The 21,070-nt window shown below is 38.9% G+C and overlaps 1 protein-coding gene across 2 annotated transcripts; it reads right to left on the minus strand.

Moving 5' to 3' along the window:
- Nucleotides 1-4,420: 4,420 nt before the first annotated feature.
- On the minus strand, nt 4,421-9,600 carry LOC18446133 (butanoate--CoA ligase AAE1). Of its 2 annotated transcripts, none has more exons than XM_006856258.4 (2): nt 9,089-9,600; nt 4,421-6,046 (listed from the first exon to the last, which is right to left on the minus strand). In XM_006856258.4, exons 1-2 carry the CDS (start codon nt 9,284-9,286, stop codon nt 4,583-4,585), a joined length of 1,662 nt encoding a protein of 553 aa, XP_006856320.2. In that variant the 5' UTR covers nt 9,287-9,600; the 3' UTR covers nt 4,421-4,582. The 2 variants fall into 2 exon arrangements, with proteins under 2 accessions (XP_006856320.2, XP_020530509.1); XM_020674850.2 differs by having other exon boundaries at nt 4,421-6,042; nt 9,089-9,281.
- Nucleotides 9,601-21,070: the final 11,470 nt, after the last annotated feature.

Below are 21,070 nucleotides of genomic sequence, written 5' to 3' on the forward strand. Positions count from 1 at the left end.
ATTTCGACTTTGGAAGTTAATAAAAATGTGGGTAGTTTTGTCATCTGGCGAAGGGCACTCCACTGGAACCTAATGATATAGGATGACGATGGGTACCCTTTGCTTGTCTTTGTTTCTCAATTGGATCAAGGCTTTCTTATATAAGAATATGAGCAAAATGCACGTGCTCCGCACATGTTTTTATATAAATAACTGTAATAGTTAAAAAAATTCTAAAAGTATGTAAAAATTCAAATATTATGCTTCTCAAAATGAGATATCAAAATATTGGTATTATAAAATAAACTACAAAAAGAATATATAAGAATTCAAATGTCATGTTAATTTCTAATTTTCAAATATTAAAAATTAAAAGAAAAAAAGTACTGCGTTAATTTTATTCAAAAATCTAAAAGTAAGAACTGTGCTATTTTTAAAAATAAGTTCTCTTAATTTTAGATTTTCAATATCCAAAAAATTACGAAAAACCTTAATGATATTTTTCAAAGTTATTTTATTTTTATTTTCTTGTTTCTTTTCTTTCATTTTTATATTATCAGGCACAACTTGTATGGTGACTCCATTGAGGAATCTTCACCCCATTTTTGTTTAGATCCGTCTTTTTTTCATATTTTTTTTGTTATTTTTTAGGATGTCTTGACTTGCAGAGATGGGTTCAACTCTCGGGTTTTATTTCTTGATTTTGCCATCATGCTCCCACGTCCTTGCACCCAGTGTTTGGAGGCAGTACCAGTAGTGTGAGTTACATACTTGCTGGCACTATTATGATACTCACCAACACTGTGTGCCACCCCATCACCCGTCGTAGAAACCCACTTGCGGTGTAGTTGCTCGTCCACACACAAGCTTTGGGGGCCTAGCCAGCAGTCTACATACACACTCTGGTGGCCTAGCCTCCAATCGCCACACACGCACTGGCGGCCCCCAAACACACCCGGGGACTTAGCCACGGGTCTTTCTTTGCCCACCAATAGTTTAGCCATCATTTCCCATTCTACTGCCATCCTAAACACCCAGCACCATCGGTTCCCAATTTTCATATCCTCTCCATTCATAGCACTGGTCCATATTCTACCACCCCGGGTGCCCTTAGAGTTAGTACTTTCGGTCCCCCTAGATCTAACAGCGCTAGTCCATCTTTGTCCATCACCGCAGGCCTAACCCCATGCACATCGCCAGTCCCTAGAGCCATACACCACTGGTCATCCCCTCCCTCAACACTGCACTGTCGGGCCCCCATTTAATAGCACCATCATTCACCAGTCTTCTCAACCTAGCAGAACCAATCCCAGCACCATCGATCCCCCATGTCCGAGCACTGCAGGTCTCCAACATTGTAGCACTGCTAGTCTCCCTTGACCTCGTACAATGTGAAAGCCCCTGGTCATCCTTGTCCTGCTCATTCTCTAGCTCATGTGCCTATGAGCTGGGCTAATCGTCACCTTACTCACATTTTCTCAATTGGTATCGACAGGAGCTTTTACCCCCATAGAACCAAGAAAGACTTCTGGACCAAGTGTGTCTTTCATGGCACCCCAACGGGCTATCACTTCTAACCTTCTGCCCTTTGGGGGCAGAGTGCGGGGCAAATGGGCCAAGCTGTCCAGGTCTTATATGGAACACAGGGGATCAAATGCCCCCAGCCAAAGCCCTTGACATCAAACCCCCTAACCTCAAAGATTTTGGTCCTTAAGATTGTGGCCATGATCAGCGTGTCTTCAGAAAAGCAGAATGTTTTGCTTGTATCTCAAAATAGTGCTTATTGGTAAAAGTTTTTTGCAAACCCCATGAGGTCCCAACTGACAAAGTATATTGCTTGTTTAGGTGGAATTTGGCACCTCCTAAACTCTTGCCTTAATTCACTTTTGAAAAGAGTTAAAGCTTACCTTGAGAATATTTCTTAGGATAAACCAGGCACTTTAGTGCAAGATTTAGACTAATAAATTTAATAAAGTAGTTCGATACTAGGGAAACTTCACCTTCCAGGAATCATTTGTGCTCTAGAAGTCTTTATTGCTAGTAATCCTTCTTTTAAAATATGCCCAAGGTAAAACCTTGATATGCACACTTTCTTTTGGATATACTTCAGTGTCCATCTCAACAATGTCTAATGCACTCTGGTGTATGAAATACTTTCATGACAACCAATACTTTCATGAGTATACTTAGCCAGATACCCCCTTACGAGCCGAAACCCACAGGGAAAGATTGCAGATGCTGCCTCCTGTATCATGGCACGTGGTAAAGCCGCTAAAAAGGGAGCACATAAATCTCACAGCTAAAGGCCAAAGAGTAGGGGAGCCATTGTAATACCAGAGCCTATCTCCTGAATGGACAGAGAAGACGGGGTCAAGAGATAATTTACTCATGCAAGGGAGCAAAGCTAGTTCAAGCATCATTCGCAGGCCAAGCCTCTACCAATCATCAATTGTGTCAACGGTTAAGATGGAACGTTATTTCAAATAGGGCCCCTTGTGATGGTTTTTGGTTCATACCATTAAAGACTTTAAGATTTGATAGCACAGTTTAAAAGATGGGCTTATTATTGAACATATACAAGCTGAGCATAACAACAATATTTCACGAATTGTAAATTAATATTAAAATCACTTTATCTTGAATTATTTATTATGTATTTTTAAATAAATTTGGTGATGGTCTTGGGATCATCATGACTTATTATGCCTGTGAAGACCCATAACGGAAACAGGTTCTCACAAAGCATTCCACCGGTGCTATGAGAAAGTAAGTGGCCCATGTAGAAACAGGTTCTCACAAAGCATTCCACCAATGCTATTTTGTGAGGAAACGGGCGCATACTAAAGAAGTAAGACACCGGTTTCCTGAGGGTACATCCAATGTTTTGGAATTGGAAGGTTTCTGTAGGAGGAAACTCACATCAACCAACCCCTTAGCTGCCCTATCTTTCACTCCAAAATCGATTTTGGAGAGCAAGAAAATCATGCCGTTTATTTTTTCTTTATTCTTTTTTTTGTTTTCGTGAATAAGTGGAAATAACGGGCCCCTACAAGGGGCCAATGTTGAGTTAGCTGCCGAGTGCAAGCAAAACTCTATTTAAAATTATTTTTTAGAAATACCCCCAGTTTTTCGATTTAAGTTTTGAAAGGTGTAATTTTAAAAAAGAAAAAAATTATATAAGGTTGCAACCTTAAAATATAGAATTAAAGATGCACCATAAAAATCTATTGAAAACGGTTGTTTTAATGTTGAAAAACCCTTTAATTGATCATTTTGACATCGAGATGTATGAATATGGAAAAAAAAAAAAAAATCCCAAAAAAAAATCCTTTGAAAAAGGTTGTTTTAATATTGAAAAACCCTTTAATTGATCATTTTGATATCGAGACGTATGAATATGAAAAAAAAAAAAAAAAATCGAATCCCAAAAATGGTACATCTTGCAACACATTATCTAGATTGACCATTTTCAAGATTTTCATATGTTTATAGATCTACTTGATTTTTACCATTTTTGGAGTTTAAAATTTAGAAGGACCATCACACCAAGTGACGGTAAAAGCCTCGGGTAGCCAATGCCAGGGCGCGGGTTCGAATTTTGAGAGCAACCACTTTGTGTATAAGCCAAAGATTAGAACCATTTCCAACCCACCCCTCCCAAGACCCTACTAGACCAGCACCAGGGTATGGCCCTTTGGAGTTTAAAATTTTATGATTAGAGATGAAAAGAGATTTTAAATTATCTTAAAAAAATTTTACATCAAAATTTCGTGTTAAGATAAAATTTGAAAGTGTTAAGATAAAATTTGAAAGTGCACCTTAACTGGATTGTCTAAGGTTGCAACTACAAACCACACCCTTTTAAAAATAATCCCAAAAAAGTTGAATTTTTAAGAAAATGAGTTATCGTGCTATTACATTTTTTTAAGATAACTTTTCGAAAAAACTCTGAAAAATCGTATTGAAATATCAATTAACCCCTTTCTGGTTGCATAAATGCTCTAAAGCCCATATATATAGCCGTTTGTTTGTCTAGTTTCTGTACTGACATTTTTGTGTACACGTACCAGAATAAGAAAGAGGGACCAACTAACCATAATCATAATTATATAAAGGGAAAAGTTTATATAGAGCCAAGGCTCTAAACAATCAAATTTGAGCCTACCTCAAAAATTTCACTAGAAAAGGTTGTTTTGATGCTAAAATATCCTCAAATTGATCATCTCGACATCAAAAAGCATGAACATGAGAGAAAAAATAGATTTCAAGTTTTGGAAATAGTATATTTTGTAACACATTTTTGGACCATCAATTTTCAAGTTTTCATAGCTCTATCAATCTACACTATTTTTGAAGCCTTAAACTTTATAAATAAAGATGAAAATATATTTTAAGGCTATCACAAATATTTTCAATATTGAAACTACATTTCTCGACACTATTTGAAAGAAGGCTTTAATTTGATTGTTTGAAGCCGAGGCTCTATACAAACCGCACCCTTATATAAAACGCTGATTACTTTTATTAACATTTACTAGCAATACCAAGTCTTTCACATTCTTCACCGTCACATAATTCCCATTCAATTGCTTACCCATCAGATTCAGAGCTTGCTCTTTTTCTGCAGTGTGAGGCTTCCCATCGCCTTCGCTCTTTCCTTCAAAACGAACTTTTGAATTTTTCCAGTTGAAGTCTTCAGCAAATCCCCAAAGACAACAGTCTTTGGCACCATATAATGTGGCAGCTTTTCACGACAGTAGGCAATGATCTCCTCTTTCGTGGCATCGAACCCCTCCTTGAGCTTCACAAAGGCACAGGGTGTCTCACCCCAGTGTTCATCTGGCCGGCCCACCACTGCTGCCTCGAACACACAATTATGCGCATAGAGCACTGACTCCACCTCTATGGTGCTTATGTTCTCTCCACCTGAAATTATAATATCCTTGGAGCGATCCTTCAACTCAATGTACCCATCAGGGTGCCTAACACCCAGGTCCCCGCTCCTAAACCACCCTCCAGCTAAAGCCTCCTGAGTAGCTTTCCCATTCTTATAATACCCACTCATAATTGTATTGCCCCTAAACATCACCTCCCCTAAGCTCTTTCCGTCAGCAGGGACGCTTTTCATAGTAACAGGGTCCTTTACATCAACCTCTGCAAGCCCCAAGTGGTGCAACCCTTGTCTTGATTTAAGTCTTGCCCTTTGCTCTAGGGGCAGGGCATCCCAGTCTGGCTTCCATGCACACACTGTGGCGGGCCCATAGGTCTCTGTAAGCCCATAAGAATGAGTGAGGCTAAAACCCATTTCCTCGATTGCAAAGAGGACCTTTGTGGGCGGAGGAGCTGCCCCTACAATGATGTGTGCCTTATGTTGGAATGTGCGACGGTGCTCCCGTGGAGTGTGGATGAGCATGTTGAGCACTGTGGGCGCGCCACCCATGTGGGTTACTTTATGCATAGCTATGCTCTCAAATATTACCTCAGGTGTGACGTTCCGGATGCACACATTGGCCCCGCCTTGGGCCGCCACCCCCCATGTGAAGCACCACCCGTTGCAATGGAACATGGGCACGGTCCATAGGAACACTGGCATCAAGCCCATCTCCACCATGAGCACTGATACAAGCGCATTGAGGAATGCTCCACGGTGAGTATAAACCACCCCCTTGGGCCTTGATGTAGTGCCTGAGGTGTAGTTTATGGAGATGGGTAGGCACTCATCAATTGGCCATATGACTGTAAAGTTGGGGTTCGCTTCCCTCAATAAAGTTTCGTAATTGGGGAACTCAGATTGGGCTGAAAGGATGGGTGCCGAGCTTTGGAGGAGTTCAGAAATGAGTACGAGTTGAGGGGGTGTACAAGTTTGGGAGATGAGTATGAGAACTTCCTGAGCGAGTTCCAAGAATTGGTAATCCACAAAGATGACCTTGGCACCAGAATGCTTGAGGAGAATTGACAGCATGGAAGCGTCATGGCGTATGTTGAGGGTACATAAGATTGCACCAGCCATTGGCACTCCAAAGTGTAGCTCATACATTGCTGGAATGTTCGGGGCTAGTGCAGCTACCTTGAAAAAACAAAGTGAAATTCATGTCTCATAATTATAATGGAAGACGGCTGCAATCTGCTAAGACAAAACCAAAACTAATTCTAAAATGTACTCTAAAATGTATTAAAAATAAAAAATATATTATTATCACAGTGATTTATGTGGATCAAGCAATTCAAATAAAACAGATGAAGCGAACAAGCTAATAGACCTCAACACCCGCACTAGAGGTTCAGTTATAGAAGCAATATGGTTACATCTAGCCCAGAACCTCCGATCGACAAGGATGGTTTCAACCTGCTATTCATGTTGACTCATTGTTGTCCTATCAGTCTACCATTCATTAGAGCGTATCATTGACGTCAATCCTTCTTTGTTGACCAATATCGATTGTATAGTAAGGACCGTTGTAGCGAACCTAATAGTGGACTCCCTGACAATCTCTCGCATGCAATGCTCCCTCATCAAAGTATGGAGGTACATGTGATTGTATATGAATCTTGTAATCAGTTTGCACTCCAAAATACAAGTTTTAACCCTCTTCAGCTTCCCTATTTCTTAAGTATCAAATTAATACAATGGGCAACACAAGGAGTCCAACAAAGATTGAGTCTTCCCTCCATTAGCAACAAGCCTGTTTTTCTGTAGTTCACAGCATTATCAGTCACTATTTGGACTGCATTTTCAGGCCTAACCTCATCTACAATTTTGTCTAAGCGTGTGCATATCAGTCTTCCAGTATGTTTCTTTCTTGATATCTCAATGCTAGAGTGGTAAACAATGCCCCTAGGGCAACTTATTAAAAAATTGACAAGATGCCTATGGGACTTGTCCTTCGAACCGTCTGTCATGATGGTCACTCTTGTACTTGGCCAACAGACCTTGAACTGCGTAATATGTTTATCGACATCATGACCAACAGCTTCTAAATATGGCCCGGCAAGCGTATCCACAGTTGGACCTCTAACACTCGGCCCTGCCTCAGCTATAGAAGCTACAATCTGTGGGTAGAAGTCTAAGCTCGCAGAATTAAATGGCAGCACATTAGCATACCAGACCATGCTAACCATCTTTCTCGCCTCTTTTATTAATATACCTACTGATGGAAATTTTTTTTTTTTGATAATATTGTGGCTTGTGGGAATCAAGTCCAGAGGGATCGTGGCTCATTGGTGGCACATCTATGGGTTCATGTCGTTGAGTAGTAGATGGCTGACTATATGAGGATGGGCGACTAGAGAAACTATGTCTCATTCTACTAGATGTGGACCTAAGCAATGAAGGCCCGCATCCTCCCCTACCCAGTACTACAGGTTGTTGAGGCTGACGGCTATTGGAGGCACCATCCCTTCTCCCATACATCTCTTGAATTTCTATTTGTCTATAATTCAGCTCTTAAAGGCTAACAATCCTAGCTCGTTCCATTTGCGCCTTGAACTCTGCTTCTTGATCCTCATCCTCATCTACTGGACTTTCGTACTCCTTCCCTACCTCCTTCGTATCTCTTTCTCTCAGCACTTTTTTTCCTTTTCATCCATAATTAATTTTAACATTTGTTGTTTTATTATCGGTGGCACTTTTTTACAACAGGTGATACTACTTATTACCCAAGCGAGGTGTTCTTTTATGCGATAAATACCAGCACCTATTTCCTTGTTACAAAAATTACATCGAGTTCTTCCTTTATCATTCACTTTTGTGCCATACTGCCATGCCACAACTCCCCTCCTCATCTTATATTTTCTTGTAAATTTTCCTAAACATAAAAGTTCATTAAAAAAATATTTATTTGGGAAGATCACTCAACCAAGGGGACCTTGTAAGCATGGCGCTATCATAACAAAGATTACATTGCATGTATATCAACAAGAAAAAAATACCTTGCAAGCATGGCGATATCATAACAAAGATTAATTTACATGTATATCAACAAGAAAAAAAGAAAAAAACAAAGCAATAATTAAGAATGCAGAGCCCCATTCAAAATTAAGAATGCAGAGTGTAATAACTTTGCTAAATATAAGAGGAAAAAGTTTATATAAAGTTGAGGCCCCAAACAATCAAATTAGGCGCACCTCAAAAATTCACTAGAAGAGGTTGTTTCGATGTTGAAAAACCCTCACATGGATCATCTCGACCTTAAAATGTATAGACGAGAAAAAAATGGATTTTACGTCTGGGAAATAGTGCATCTAGTAATGTATTATCTAAGCCATCAATTTTTAATATTTTCAAATGTTTATAGATCTACTCAATCTCCACTTTTTTTGAAGCTTTAACTTTTACAATTAGAGATAAAAATAAATTTTCAGACCATCACAATGATTTTTGCCACTAAAAGATTATCTTTCAACACTATTTAGATGTATACCTTTCTTTGATTGTTTAAGGCCTCAACCTTATACAAACCACACCCATATAAGAATTATCTTAAAGATCATGGGCAAAGCATCAAAACATCTATTTCATAATAACGCAAACCAAATCACTTCTCCACGAAAAAAACTGTAGCCCAATTTTTTCTTTTTTGCTTTGCTAAATAAAAAATTTGTTATCTTAAAGAAAATGGATGGCATCATAATAAAGAACAAACCACTTCCCTATGAAAACACATTTTCTCATTTTTTCATTTTTGGTTTGCTAAATAAAAGGGTTGTTATCTAAATATCATGGGCTAATTTTCAGTCACAGGCATGATAACAACAACCAAACAAGAAGGGAACATGGAGGCTGCTGATTGTTAATAGTTCACTGTATCATAAATGTAGCACCATATTATAAACATCCACAACTTCATGATCCTGATCAGTTGTAGGCATCTCAAAGATCAGAACAATCACAGTTCCAGTAAACGTGCTTCATAACTAATCAAATATACTAATTTGATAACAACTGTCAAATTTTATTATGAAGAAACAATCTAAAATGCGAATAGGCATGCTTGCTTGGAATATAAATATCTCTCTATCGATCTACCACATATAAAAAGAATTATAAAACAGCCCCAATTCACTAAAGTCCATCATAAAGCAAATAAAATAAAAGAAGGGTTGAACTCACAACAGCTCCTTGTGAAATACCGAGCCCGGAGAGTGCAGAAGCAAGCCTACGACATCGATCCAGTGTTTCACCCCAATTGAACCTCAGACTCCCATATATAACAGAAGTATTCTCTCTGTAAACAATCCCTGCTCTCTCAATAAAAGAAATAGGAGAAAGTGGCACATAATTCGCCCCATTCCTAATTGTCCCCTCCATCACTTCCTTCACCCACCCAATAACTAAAACCCAAGAGGAAAATCCTCGAAATTCAGGTCTTTCAGCTCTTTCTCTCCGTCTAAAAACCCATAAAAAGCAAGGGAAGGAACACAAAAGTTTCAGAAGAGAGAGAGTAGCAGGAGCACTGAAAAGAAAGATAGCTAAATTTACAAAGAGAAAGTACAATCTATCAACCTAAAAACAAATTTAGAGAGAAAAAGTACAGAAATATTTAGCGAGAGAAATTTACGGATAACAAGAACAATGGCAATAGAGCAGAGAGAGAGAGAGAGAGAGAGAGAGAGAGAGAGGAGAATCGCCAGGGGACCTGTTGAGAGGGCAAGGCCTATCAAGTACATTTGGCTTATTTTGTTTTGGAATCCTGTTTCTATGCGGCCAAACCCGCATATGTAGAAATGCGGGACTATTAATATTTTTTTTTTGAGATGGATTTTTGTACTTAATTTTTAAGGACTTGTAATATCTAACAAAGAGATCATGAATATGAAAAAATAAGTAAATTTTTAAAACTAAAAATAGTAATTCTAGTAAAAAAAAAATTGGACAGTTAACTCCCACTGTTTTTTAGATGAAACACCTACTTGCATCCATCTTTAAGATAGGTGGTAGATAGGTGGTGCTTTACATTTTTTTGGATGGCATATGTAGTCATGCGGTTCAGCCCACATAAAACAATTTTCCTTTTGTTTTTTTAGTAATTCAGTTGGAAATATAGGCCTTATGTCTTTTTTAAATGGTTATTGGTTTTTGAAGATTTTTTTAAGGGTGCGGTTTCTATAAGGTTGAAACCTTAAACAATCCAATCAAGGCGGACCTCCAAATTTTATTATAACATGTAATTTTGGTGTAAAAAATTCTTAAGATTATCTGAAAATATATTTTTCTATGTAATTATAAAATTTCAGACTTCAAAAATGGTTAAGATCAAGTAGATCTATATATATGAAAATCTTGAAAATGAACGGTCTAGATAATGTGTTGCAAGATGTACTATTTTTGGGGCTCAAAATCATTTTTTATCAGATTCATACATCTCGATGTCGAGATGACCAATTATATGGTTTTTCAGTATTAAAACAACATTTTTCGATGGATTTTTTAGGTGCATCTGTAATTCTACATTTTAAGGTTGCAACCTTATATAAATTTTTTTTTTTAAAAAATGGTGAGTGGTTTTTAAAGTTTTTTAAATGGGTAGTGGCTTTTTTTTAAATGGTTAGTGGTTTTACCGGTTTTTTAAATGGTTGGTGGTTTTTGAAGTTTTTTAATTGGTTAGTGGTTGTTTTTTAAACGGGTGCGGTTTGTATAGATCCTAGGCTCTAAACAATCAAATTAGAGCCTATATTCAAATGGTGTCGAGAAATATGGCTTTAATACGGGAAATCTTTGTGATAGTCTTAAAATATATTTTTATAGTTATTTATAAAGTTTAAGGCTTGAAAAGTAGTGTAGATCGACAGATCTATAAAAACTTGAAAATCTTGAAAATTGACGGCCCAAAAATACGTTATAAAATACATTATTTGCAGAACTTAAAATCCATTTTTCTCATATCCATGCATCTTGATGTCAAGATGATTGATTTGAAGATATTTGGGCATCAAAACAACTTCTTCTAGTGAAATTTTTGAGGTAGGCTCAAATTTGATTGTTTAGAGCATTGGCTCTATATAAACTTTTCCCTTTTTAAAATGGTTAGTGGTTTTTGATGTTTTTTAAAAGAAAATTGTTTCATGCGGACTGGACCGCATGACCATATATGTGGTCCAAAAAGTGTAAAGCATCCATCTTAAATATAGATGCAAGTAGGTGTTCCATCTAACGACAATAGAAACTAACGGTTCAACTGTTTTCTTAATAGAATTATCTCCATGTTAGAGATTACATATCCTTAAAAATTAAGTCCAAAAATCCATCTCAAAAATAGATTTATTAATAGGTTGCATCTCTACATATGCGAGCTTGGCCACATAGAAATCGTGTCTTTTTTAAAATGGTTAGTAGTTTTTGAAGGTGGTAATGGAAATAGAAGCAACTGAGAAAGATTATGCCTTTGGAGAAATAAATAAACTGGGGAGAATATCCCAACCCTCTATATATTATTGGAAAATTGTTTCATGCGAGCTGGACCGCATTTCTACATGTGGTCCAGAAAGTGTAAAGCATCCATCTTAACGATGGATGCAAGTAGGTGTTTCATATAAAAACAATAGAAACTAACAGTCCACAAGTTTTCTTACTAGAATTGTTATTTTTAGTTTTTAAAATTTATTTATTTTTCATATTCATGATCTCCATGTTAGATATTATATGTCTTTAAAAATTAAATCTTAAAATCCATCTCAAAAATCAATTTATTAAGAGGCCCTCATTTTTATATATGTGGGCTTGGCCATATAGAAACCGCGTCCTATATTATTTGCTTTCAATTTTTTGTTTTTCTTTTCTTCTCTACAGCATAAAAGTAGGATTTGAACTTAAGATGCAGCCAAAGTCAGCTACTAAACTCAAGCACGACCCTGATGTTATCTGATTTCAAAGTTATAGGAAATTTCCTTTAAGTACACAAATCTCAAGGGCATGTTAAGTAAGCATGAAATATGAAAGAACTCCCCATGTAATTGGGTGTGGGTTCTTTCATGTGAGAAGGAATTGAGAAAGAGAGATAGACTAGAGCCAAAATGTCTGTCACAAAATTTGAGGGATAATTTCCTCCTTTAAAAGTTTAAAGAAACTTGGGATTTTTAAATAGCCAGGCATAGAGAAAAGGAGAACCACAATGAGACAAGATGGATTGAGTAGATTCAAGCATTGAAAAACCTTTACAACGATGATCTCAACTTGGAAATTATGTTTGTGACAAAAAAAAAAAATTAGAGCTCTAAAAATAGTGTATATTGCAACAAATTATCTAGGTCATGTATTCCGCCCTAAAAATAAGTGTTCATATATCCACATTATTTGTACCATTTTTTGAGTTTCAAATTTTATTGTTAGTATTGGAAATTGATTTTAGAGCCATCATGGACATTTATGTAGCTGAAAGTGCTTTCCAAACAAAGATTTGAAATCAGACTTTATTTTGTTTTCATAGAGCCTAGGCCATATAGAAAGTTCATCCTTCAAAGAAGGTGGGCGAGCAATTTTACCATTCAAAAAAAAAAGAGGGCAGGCAATTGACAATTCTTTTTTTTTTTTTTGGGTTTGGGAAAAACTTGGATACCAAAGGAATTCATTTTCCAAGATTTATTTTTCTCTTTATACATAAGTTATTTAGTTTTTATTTAAAAAGAAATTATATATTACTGAAGCAACAAAAATTTGTGACAAAGGTCTACAACAGCAAATCCTTGTCTGGGTAGGTATTGTCCTACGATTCTAGAAAATTGTAATTCTTGTATTCCTAAGCACTCTTTACCGATGCGATATTTCCAACCTAATCAGGTATCATTATACTTTCATCTTTTTATTTTTTATAAATTTTTTTGATGTGCTTTTATATATGGTGTGGTTTCCATAAGGTTGCAACCTTAAACAATTCAATTAAGGCGCACTTCCAAATTATATTAGGATCATCTAAAAATCTATTTTTGTATCTAATTATAAATTTTAAACTCCAAAAATGATTGAAATCAAGTAGATCTATAAACATATGAAAATCTTGAAAATGGACAGTCTAGATTATGTATTGCAAGATGTACTATTTCTGGGACTCAAAATCTTTTTGTTTTTTTTCATATTAATACATTTCAATATCGAGATGATCAATTAGAAGGCTTTTCAACATTAAAACAACTTTTTTCAATGGATTTTTGACATGCATCTTTATTTCTACATTTTAAGATTGCACCCTTACATATTTTTCTTTTATATATATCATCTAGTGTATAGAAACTCGACTCAACCCTTGGCCGAGCCAAGTAACTCAATTGGACTTGGGCGAGTCATGCATAGGGCTGAAAAGCCCTCAATAAATTTAAAAAAATGACAAAAGAATTTAAACAATAATGAAAATATAATAAAAACAAAAAAACCTTAAGGAGCCGCAACTAATCTTAAAAAAGTATTAGAAAAATGGTTTTAGAAAAGCAGATTTATAGGCATGAGCATTTAAAAAAATCTAAAACAAGGTGAAATATAAAAATAGAGATTTATGGCAAAAAATACTCATCAATTTTTCTAAAAAAGATAAATCCCACATTTTTATGGTTTTTAGAATTTTTTAATTTTGTTTAATATCCCCAAGTTTTTACACGTTACTTAGGAAAACTCAAAAGACTTGGTTGAGTCCCCAAAACTGGAAAAATATATTTTTCGTACAAGGAGGCCACCATTACTCTTGTCTATTAAATTTCAAAATGAGTAATTGTAAGAGTATCATTGAATAGATACAAAGTTCCCAAAACAAAACAAAAAATTATGTGACTCATCCCAAGCTATTCGATTTGACATCTAATGAGTGAGAATAATTGTGACCTCCTTATAATAAAGATAAATGGCCTCTACAATCCCGACACTTAATCATCTTTTCTGTTTCCTTTCAATTATTTTTTGTTTCCATTGGTATTTTTGTTTATTCATATTTTTTTAACCACATTTCGTTGGTGTAGGTACTCCTCGATTCAGTGGAGCTTAGACGAAGCCCTTATTTATCTCTATAATATTTTGCAATATTTTTGTTTCTTTTGGCTTTTAAAGCTTTCATCACATCCTTTAAAACCAACATGTCTAAATTAGAGGAAGAAATTTTAAAAAGTCACTTTTGCCATGCAATTTTTATCGTTGTTGTTGGATCACTAATCCTTTACGGCTATGCTAGTATTAGCAAAGGGTACGTGCTCCTCACTGTTGGGTTTTTGTGACCATTAAAGGCCCTATGAGAGCATGTATTCAATATATGATATAGTGGAACAAAGAACTCCAATGAGAGTATGGTCAGAGGGACCAAGAGAGTATGGTCTAAAGGGACCAAGAGATTATGGTCTAGAAGAACCGAGATAGGCAAATGTTGTTTGTGAATACTCAGACTAAGCTTTAGGTGCTAGGACAATAGAGTTGGAAAATGCTTAATTACCTGGGTTGAGTGCACAACTGATGAGGGTTAGCAGGGTCATCCCTTGATGAGGTCGGAGTTGCCTAGGGTAGAGAGTCAAGGGACTGTGTGACCCTTATGTGTGAGGGTAGACTTGTAAAAACGAGGGCTAAAGCCTTATTTTTTAACCAACACATGGCATGTACATATGATAGTCATATTGGGAAACAAAATCACGATTGAGGGTGATGCATGTATATGTACGAGAGATTACCCTTATGCATCATAGAGTTGTGGTTGCACCAAGCCTATGTGACCTTGGACTTGTCTTTAGATAAAAACATATAATCCATAGATTGGGATTGTATCCCCTCACCTTTGGCGGGCTTTGATGGCCCAATCATTAATCCCTTCAATAGTATATGAGTCATGGGAACTGTTTGGTCAATTTGAAAAAAATTAATGTGAATTATAGTCCACCGTAGAAGATGGAGTGTTTCAACAAATTTATAATTCCTTGACCTAGTTGAATCTGATTCCCATCAAAATTATTTATAATTACTTATTTCGCTGTTAAATGATTTTTAAATTGATAGTTTGAATTTTTAGAAATCTCTAGATATTTTATTTTCTCAAAATCGATTTATAGATAGAAAGAAACTAAATTTTAGGTATTTTAAATATTTAGAGAGCAAAATAAAATAATAACCTTTTTCTAAAAAAAATTTTCTTTATTTTTAAATTAATATTACACATGGGGGCCCATTGTACTCCATCGGCCCACTAAAATAAGGCATGTGGGGAGGTGCGTGGGGTCCACTTGGGGCTCCATAAGGAGCATGTCCTACATAAAAGAGAACTTTCTTATTTTAGTGGCTTGTGAAACAAGCCATGAACTTTTGATTGAAATTTATGGGAAGTGTTTGGCAAAAATTTTGATTGAAACAAGAAAGGAAAGTTTTGAAAATTAAGAGATTTGATTTTCAAGTTAAAGTATGTGTAAGAAGATTATGCAAAAGAAAGACAAAATATTTTCTAAATTAATTTTATTTAATGAGATTAAGTTAAGGAAAGCTAAAAAGTAAGGTTCTATCACCTTCATTTTAATCATGATTGTTTGAAGACATTTTTCAGTACCTTGGATCCCTGATGCGAAATATAAGAGAAGCCGGTCAATACAGCCCTGATTTACAATGGAATTCCTGACAGTCTTAGAATTGCCCCAAAATGGGTGAAAATGTTCTTAAAAACTTTAAAAGGCCACCTACCAAGTTTCGTCACAATCCGACATGTCTAAGACAGTGCAGACAAAGAAACAGTTTCGAAAAAAATCGGTCTCTAACACCCTAAAGCAGATCATATTACTGGAACCCTATTTTTGGTACATCAGATGGTTGTGGGACCACCACCATTAGATCCGACACGATCGAAAACCACCAGGGGTCAAGTTTCAGCTTAAACAAATGTTCTAGGATGAAGTTATAGGTAAAAGACTGAAAGATGATAGGCCGCACACTATTCCTGTGCGCCCTCCCTGCACCAGTCTCTATTAAAGGAGACTGGTTTTCACAGTCACGAACATCAACTTTCGAGACTCATATCTCCTTCGTTATGAGTCAGATCGCACTCAAATTTTGTGAGTGTGTTCGTCTCGTCAAGACGGGTGTTTTGATATGTGGCACAACCCGCGACGATGTCCAAGCAGGGAGAAAATCTAGAGAGAAGATAATGATTCGTGAACAAGGTTGCAAGAAAATCAGCTGTAGCACGACCCACTCGAGTGGCCATGTCGCGACGCTTGCATACCCGATTGATACGAATCTAGTTCCATCGTGTGCGTAAGATCCAGGGCTATATCTGGGCCGAACCTCGCACATGATGAATGGCTGGATTCGGTACACAAAGGCGTCGAAGTTGCTGCAGATTTCGGCCCCTGGAATTCAGATGCCGCCCAAAAACCCAAGATAGTAAAATATTCGTTTATGAATAAATCGAGCTACATTTGTTGCAATGCCATTGTGACGGTATACTCAGTGCAATTTAGCAAAGAAATCAAAGAAATACATCAAGAAACCAACACACTATCAATCAGAAATTTTCAAGATTCATACAAATTTCAAGTCGCATGATCGTGGCCTAAAAACACGATCCATGGCTTGAAGTTAGTACCAAATTGATCGTCATATCGAGCCCAAGGAGAAAATGATCATCTTTTGGTCAAACGAGTGTTGGAGCAACCCCGAATCGCCTTAGGAAAATCACACACGTTCTATTGGTGCAGTAGGGACTGTTTTGAAATTTTGTGTATTATTAAGCAGGGGCAAAACCATAATTTTGCAACTATTTTTAGATTTTATTTTAATTCAAATAAATTGTAATTATCATCAATTAGGTTAGATTTTAGGCATCCACCTATGTTTTGGGCCCAAGTCTCTAAATACTACATTATATCCCATTATAATAGACCTTCATTTTGATCAATAAAATTGAGTGTTAAGCTTTAAGATTGAGGGTCACGTCTAGGGGGGAGAGAGAGAGAGAGAGAGAGAGGAGAAAGAAGAAAACTGAAGGTAACTTTTTCTCTCCTCCTCTCTTCTCCCTCCTCTTCTTTCTTTCTCTATCTTCTTCTTTCTCTCTCCTTTTCTCTCTCTCTTTCTCGTCTTCTTCTTCCCTCTGTCTTTCTCTTCTCTACCCCAAACATGCACGACAGTATCGCCATGCATGTCTCTCCTTCTGTCTCTTCTTCTATCTTTCTCTCTCTCCCTCTCTTTTTGCCTCTCTCTTCTCTCTCAACACGCACGGTAGTAGGCTATCGTCGTGCGTGTCTTTCTTCCCTTCTTTCCTTTCACTCTCTGCTCCTTTCCTCGCTCATCCCCCTTCTTTCCTAATCCTTCCTCTCTTTCCTAATATTCTTTCTCCCCTCTCCTTTTCTCTCTACTCTCCTTCCTTTCTCTCTCCTCTCTTTCTTAATCTCTCTCTTCTTTCTTTCTTTTTGTTCTTTTCTTTCTCTCTCCTCTCCAGTCATACACGGCGGTGCCCATCGTCGAGATGGATTCCTTCTTCTCTTGGAACATGCATAGTGAGCCAAGCCTTAACCCAAGTGGTGGGCCGAGCCTCTGTCAAAGTTCCTCTTTCCTCATGTTGTGCACGACGATGCTTATCGCCATGTGTAACATTTCTTCCCCTATTCTCTAACAAGGACATTGAACCGGGCCATTACCCAAGTAGCGAGTAGATTCGTGTTTGAGTCCCTTCTGACACGTACGGCGATACCTATCGCCGTCTGTGTCATTTTTTTTCTCTCCTGTCTCCCTCCTCATGTCATGGACGGCCGAACCTATCGCCATCCATATTCACTTTCGTTCTTTCTCTCCTGTTATGGACGACGAAACATATCGCCTTCCATGTTCACTTTCATTCTCTATCTCCTGTTATGGATGGGGGAACCTATCATTGTCCATGTTCACTCTCATTCTCTCTCTCTTGTCATGGACGGTAGAACATATTGTCGTCCGTGTTCTCTCTTATCCTCTCTCTCCTATCATGGACGAAGGGACTCATCGCCATCTATGTTCTCTTTTTCTCTCTTTTTCTTGTCGTGGATGGTGGAGCCTATCATCATCCATGTTCCTCCTCCCTTACCCCCTTTCTCTCTCCTCTGTCGAATCGGTGGAACCCCATCGCCGTCCATGCTTCTTTCTCCTTTCTCTCTCCTCTGTTATGGATGGTGGAACCCCATCGCCATCCATGTTTCTTGTCTTTTTCTCTTTTCTCTCTCTTCTTCCCTCTCTCTTTTCTCTTTCTTCTCTTCTCTTTCTTCTTTCTTCTTTCTTCCCACTCTTCTTTTTCTCTCTTATTTCTCTTCTCTCTTTCTTCTTTCTCTTCTTCTTTCTTCTCTTGTCTCTCCTCTTCTTCTTTTCTCTTCTCTTCTTTTCTTCTATTCTTCCTCGATCTCTCTCCTCTTTTCTTCTCTTCTTTTCCTTTCTCTTCTCTCTCTTCTTTCTCTCTTCTCTTTCTTCTTTTTTTTCTCTCTTCTCTTCTTATATTCTTCTTCTTCTCTCTTCTCTTCTCTTCTACTTTTCTCTTCTTCTATATCTCTTCTCCTTTCTCTCTTTCTCTCTTTGCTTTTCTTCTGATTCTTCTCCTACTCCCTCGTCTCTTCTCTTTCCTCTCTTTCTTTCTTCTTTCTCTTCTTTCTCCCTCCTCTCTCCTTTAACCAAGGGACAGGCTAAGTCTAGCACTGTCATGGTAGTCTCGTTGTCAAGCAGTATTGTCGTCGTGTCAGTTTGAGTTACCGTGCCCATCTTGCTGCCATGACAGGCTAACCGTCGTGCCAGGTTGGTCGGTGTTGGTACTGTCGTCGAGTAGTATTGCCGCCGTGCCGGTTTGAGTTATCGTGCCTATCTTGCTACCACGCCAGGTCAATCACCATACTGGTCTAGCTACTGTGTCAGTTTAACCACTTGGTTAAATTTCTCTTTCTTCTCTTCTCTTCCATCTACTATATTTCTCCCTTCTTCTCTTATCACCCCAATCTTCATCTCATTTCTTTCCTTTCTTCTTTCAAAAGTGCACAACTGTGTGCCTTCGCCCAAAGACAAAGTGGGGTCCCTTGGCCCACTTGTTTTGTAAAATTAACCATGTGTGTGTGTGATCACATAAACATGAGAGTACAGGTCAAAGGAGGCGATTTCAAACCAGTTGAAAGGCTGGGAGGCTTTTCGTCATGATCTAAGAGGGCGTCCACGCAATTCAGCCTGAGTGAGTCATGAACCTAGGTGAGGTGTGTCCCGCCTCACATTAAATTCCTCTCTCCCCGATTGGTGTACCTGCCCTTGTTTCTTAACAAGGTTCCCAAGAGAACGGTCTCAAGTCCTGGGTTCCCCTTGAAACCCGAGACGCGTGCCACTAGGTCATTCCGACCCGAAGGGCGAGATCGAGAGATCTAACCAGCTTTGCGACTCCACTGGGGACACACTACCCCATCGTCGAATCGTCCTTATTTGGCTAGTCTCTCCTTTATTTTTCTACATTGCACTCACATGGATTTTAGGTTCCTTATCCCATTCATCCAGATCAGAGATTTTCTCATCCCTGCATTCGTGAGTTTCCCTCGGGAATAAGTTCCTCGAACTTCATTCCCAACTTTCCTTCTGAGCAAAGACCCAATGTCTAGCTCCCAAGTCTTGACCTGGATAGGTGTGAGAAGGGACTTAAAGGTCCCTAACTCCCCATCTTCTAGCTCTGGTGGAACCCCGCCAAAGCACTTTGCATCGGTAGCACATCTGCTACCACTCACAGCATGCACCCCGCCACCGGTAAGTCACTTGCCGATCGTATTTTCGAGGTACGTTGAAAGGCTACCCATTCCCTTTCTGCAAAAGGCAAGGAAGTTGTCGTTGCTCTTATGGGTCGCCACAAGGCACCTCCCACATTCCTGCACCACCTCAAGTCTCTATGCTTAGAGGCTCGTCACATCGAGGAAGATACCTTGGGGTCTCCACCTCTCGCACACACATTAAGGCTCGTGGGTCATCCACTGGAGCCACACCTCAGGGAAACCTCTATATTGCCTAAAGTCGGTGTCTAGGATCAGGGCTCCTCGGGCCAGGTTCTGTACACATCATGCATGTGCATCCCACCACTCGAGGCAACGCCATTGCTGCGCCAACCCGAGCACACGAGATTCCCTTAGAGACACCTGCTCGTAGCTCGGGGCAACGCATTCCCTTACACCTGCTCATAGCTCGGGGCAACGCATTCTCATACACCGCTCGAGGCAACGCATTTCCTTACAGACACCTGCTCATAGCTCTCGGCCTCTTAAGGCTAGACAACCTGTTCTAGCCCGGGCTGACCCCTAAGTCACCTGTGATCCTTCTTCAAAGGGTGCACGCGCAACACCTTCACAGACCGCTCCTCTCTCCCGACTCAGGTGCCATCATGAGTCGATCCTTCCCCCGCTTGCCCCTTCTCTTTCAAGCAAGCTCCTAGAGCCCTGGTGCTTGAAGACCTTCCCCAAGAGTGCCATCTTGAGCCAGCCCCATCAGCTCGGTCATGTCTCTGGAGCCCATAAGAGAGCTCGAGGCAAAGACCTGATGGGAGATCAAGTCCTTCGTCCTCCTCAGCCTAGGTTAACCCCAGTTCCTGGTCCACACCCATTGTTTCACCTAATGGAGATGGCTCTTATTTACGCAAGAGAAGTCGGTCAGCCGCAGTCCCAATCGCAGTTCTGGAGTGAGGTCCATCAAAGGCTCAAAGCCAAGCGCGACAGAGTTCTGCAAATCTTGACTAAGAAAGCCACTCAAACTGGCAGGCCAGTCAGCCCTGATGACCCTCTTCACAAGAACCCCTTCTACCCTCTTCAGATGACTGAGCTTGAAGAAGAGGTGCGTGAATCCCGTACAGTGGTTAGTATCGTAGAAGATGTCCTGACGACCCAGCAGCCACGGTCCCAAGACCGTCGAGAACCGGTCCACAAGCGGCCGGCATATAAGACTAGAGTTTAGTCGAGGCATGTTGAACCCTTGCCGACCGATCTACCGTGCAGTACCCGCCAAGCTCGGAAGCCTTCAACTGCGCTTGAGGCTGATCTCCCCAGAGAAATGGTCAGCATATGGACAGGTTCGAACACATGGTGCAAGCCATGATGGAGAAGATTGACCGCATGGAAAGCATGCGATCCGCAGCTAATTCGCCCCATCATGAGGCAAATTCCCATCCCCCGACAA

The sequence above is a fragment of the Amborella trichopoda genome, chromosome 10 (genome assembly GCF_054954075.1).
Source record: "Amborella trichopoda isolate Santa Cruz 75 chromosome 10, AtrichopodaSantaCruz75HAP2 v2.0, whole genome shotgun sequence".
Lineage (NCBI taxonomy): Eukaryota > Viridiplantae > Streptophyta > Magnoliopsida > Amborellales > Amborellaceae > Amborella > Amborella trichopoda.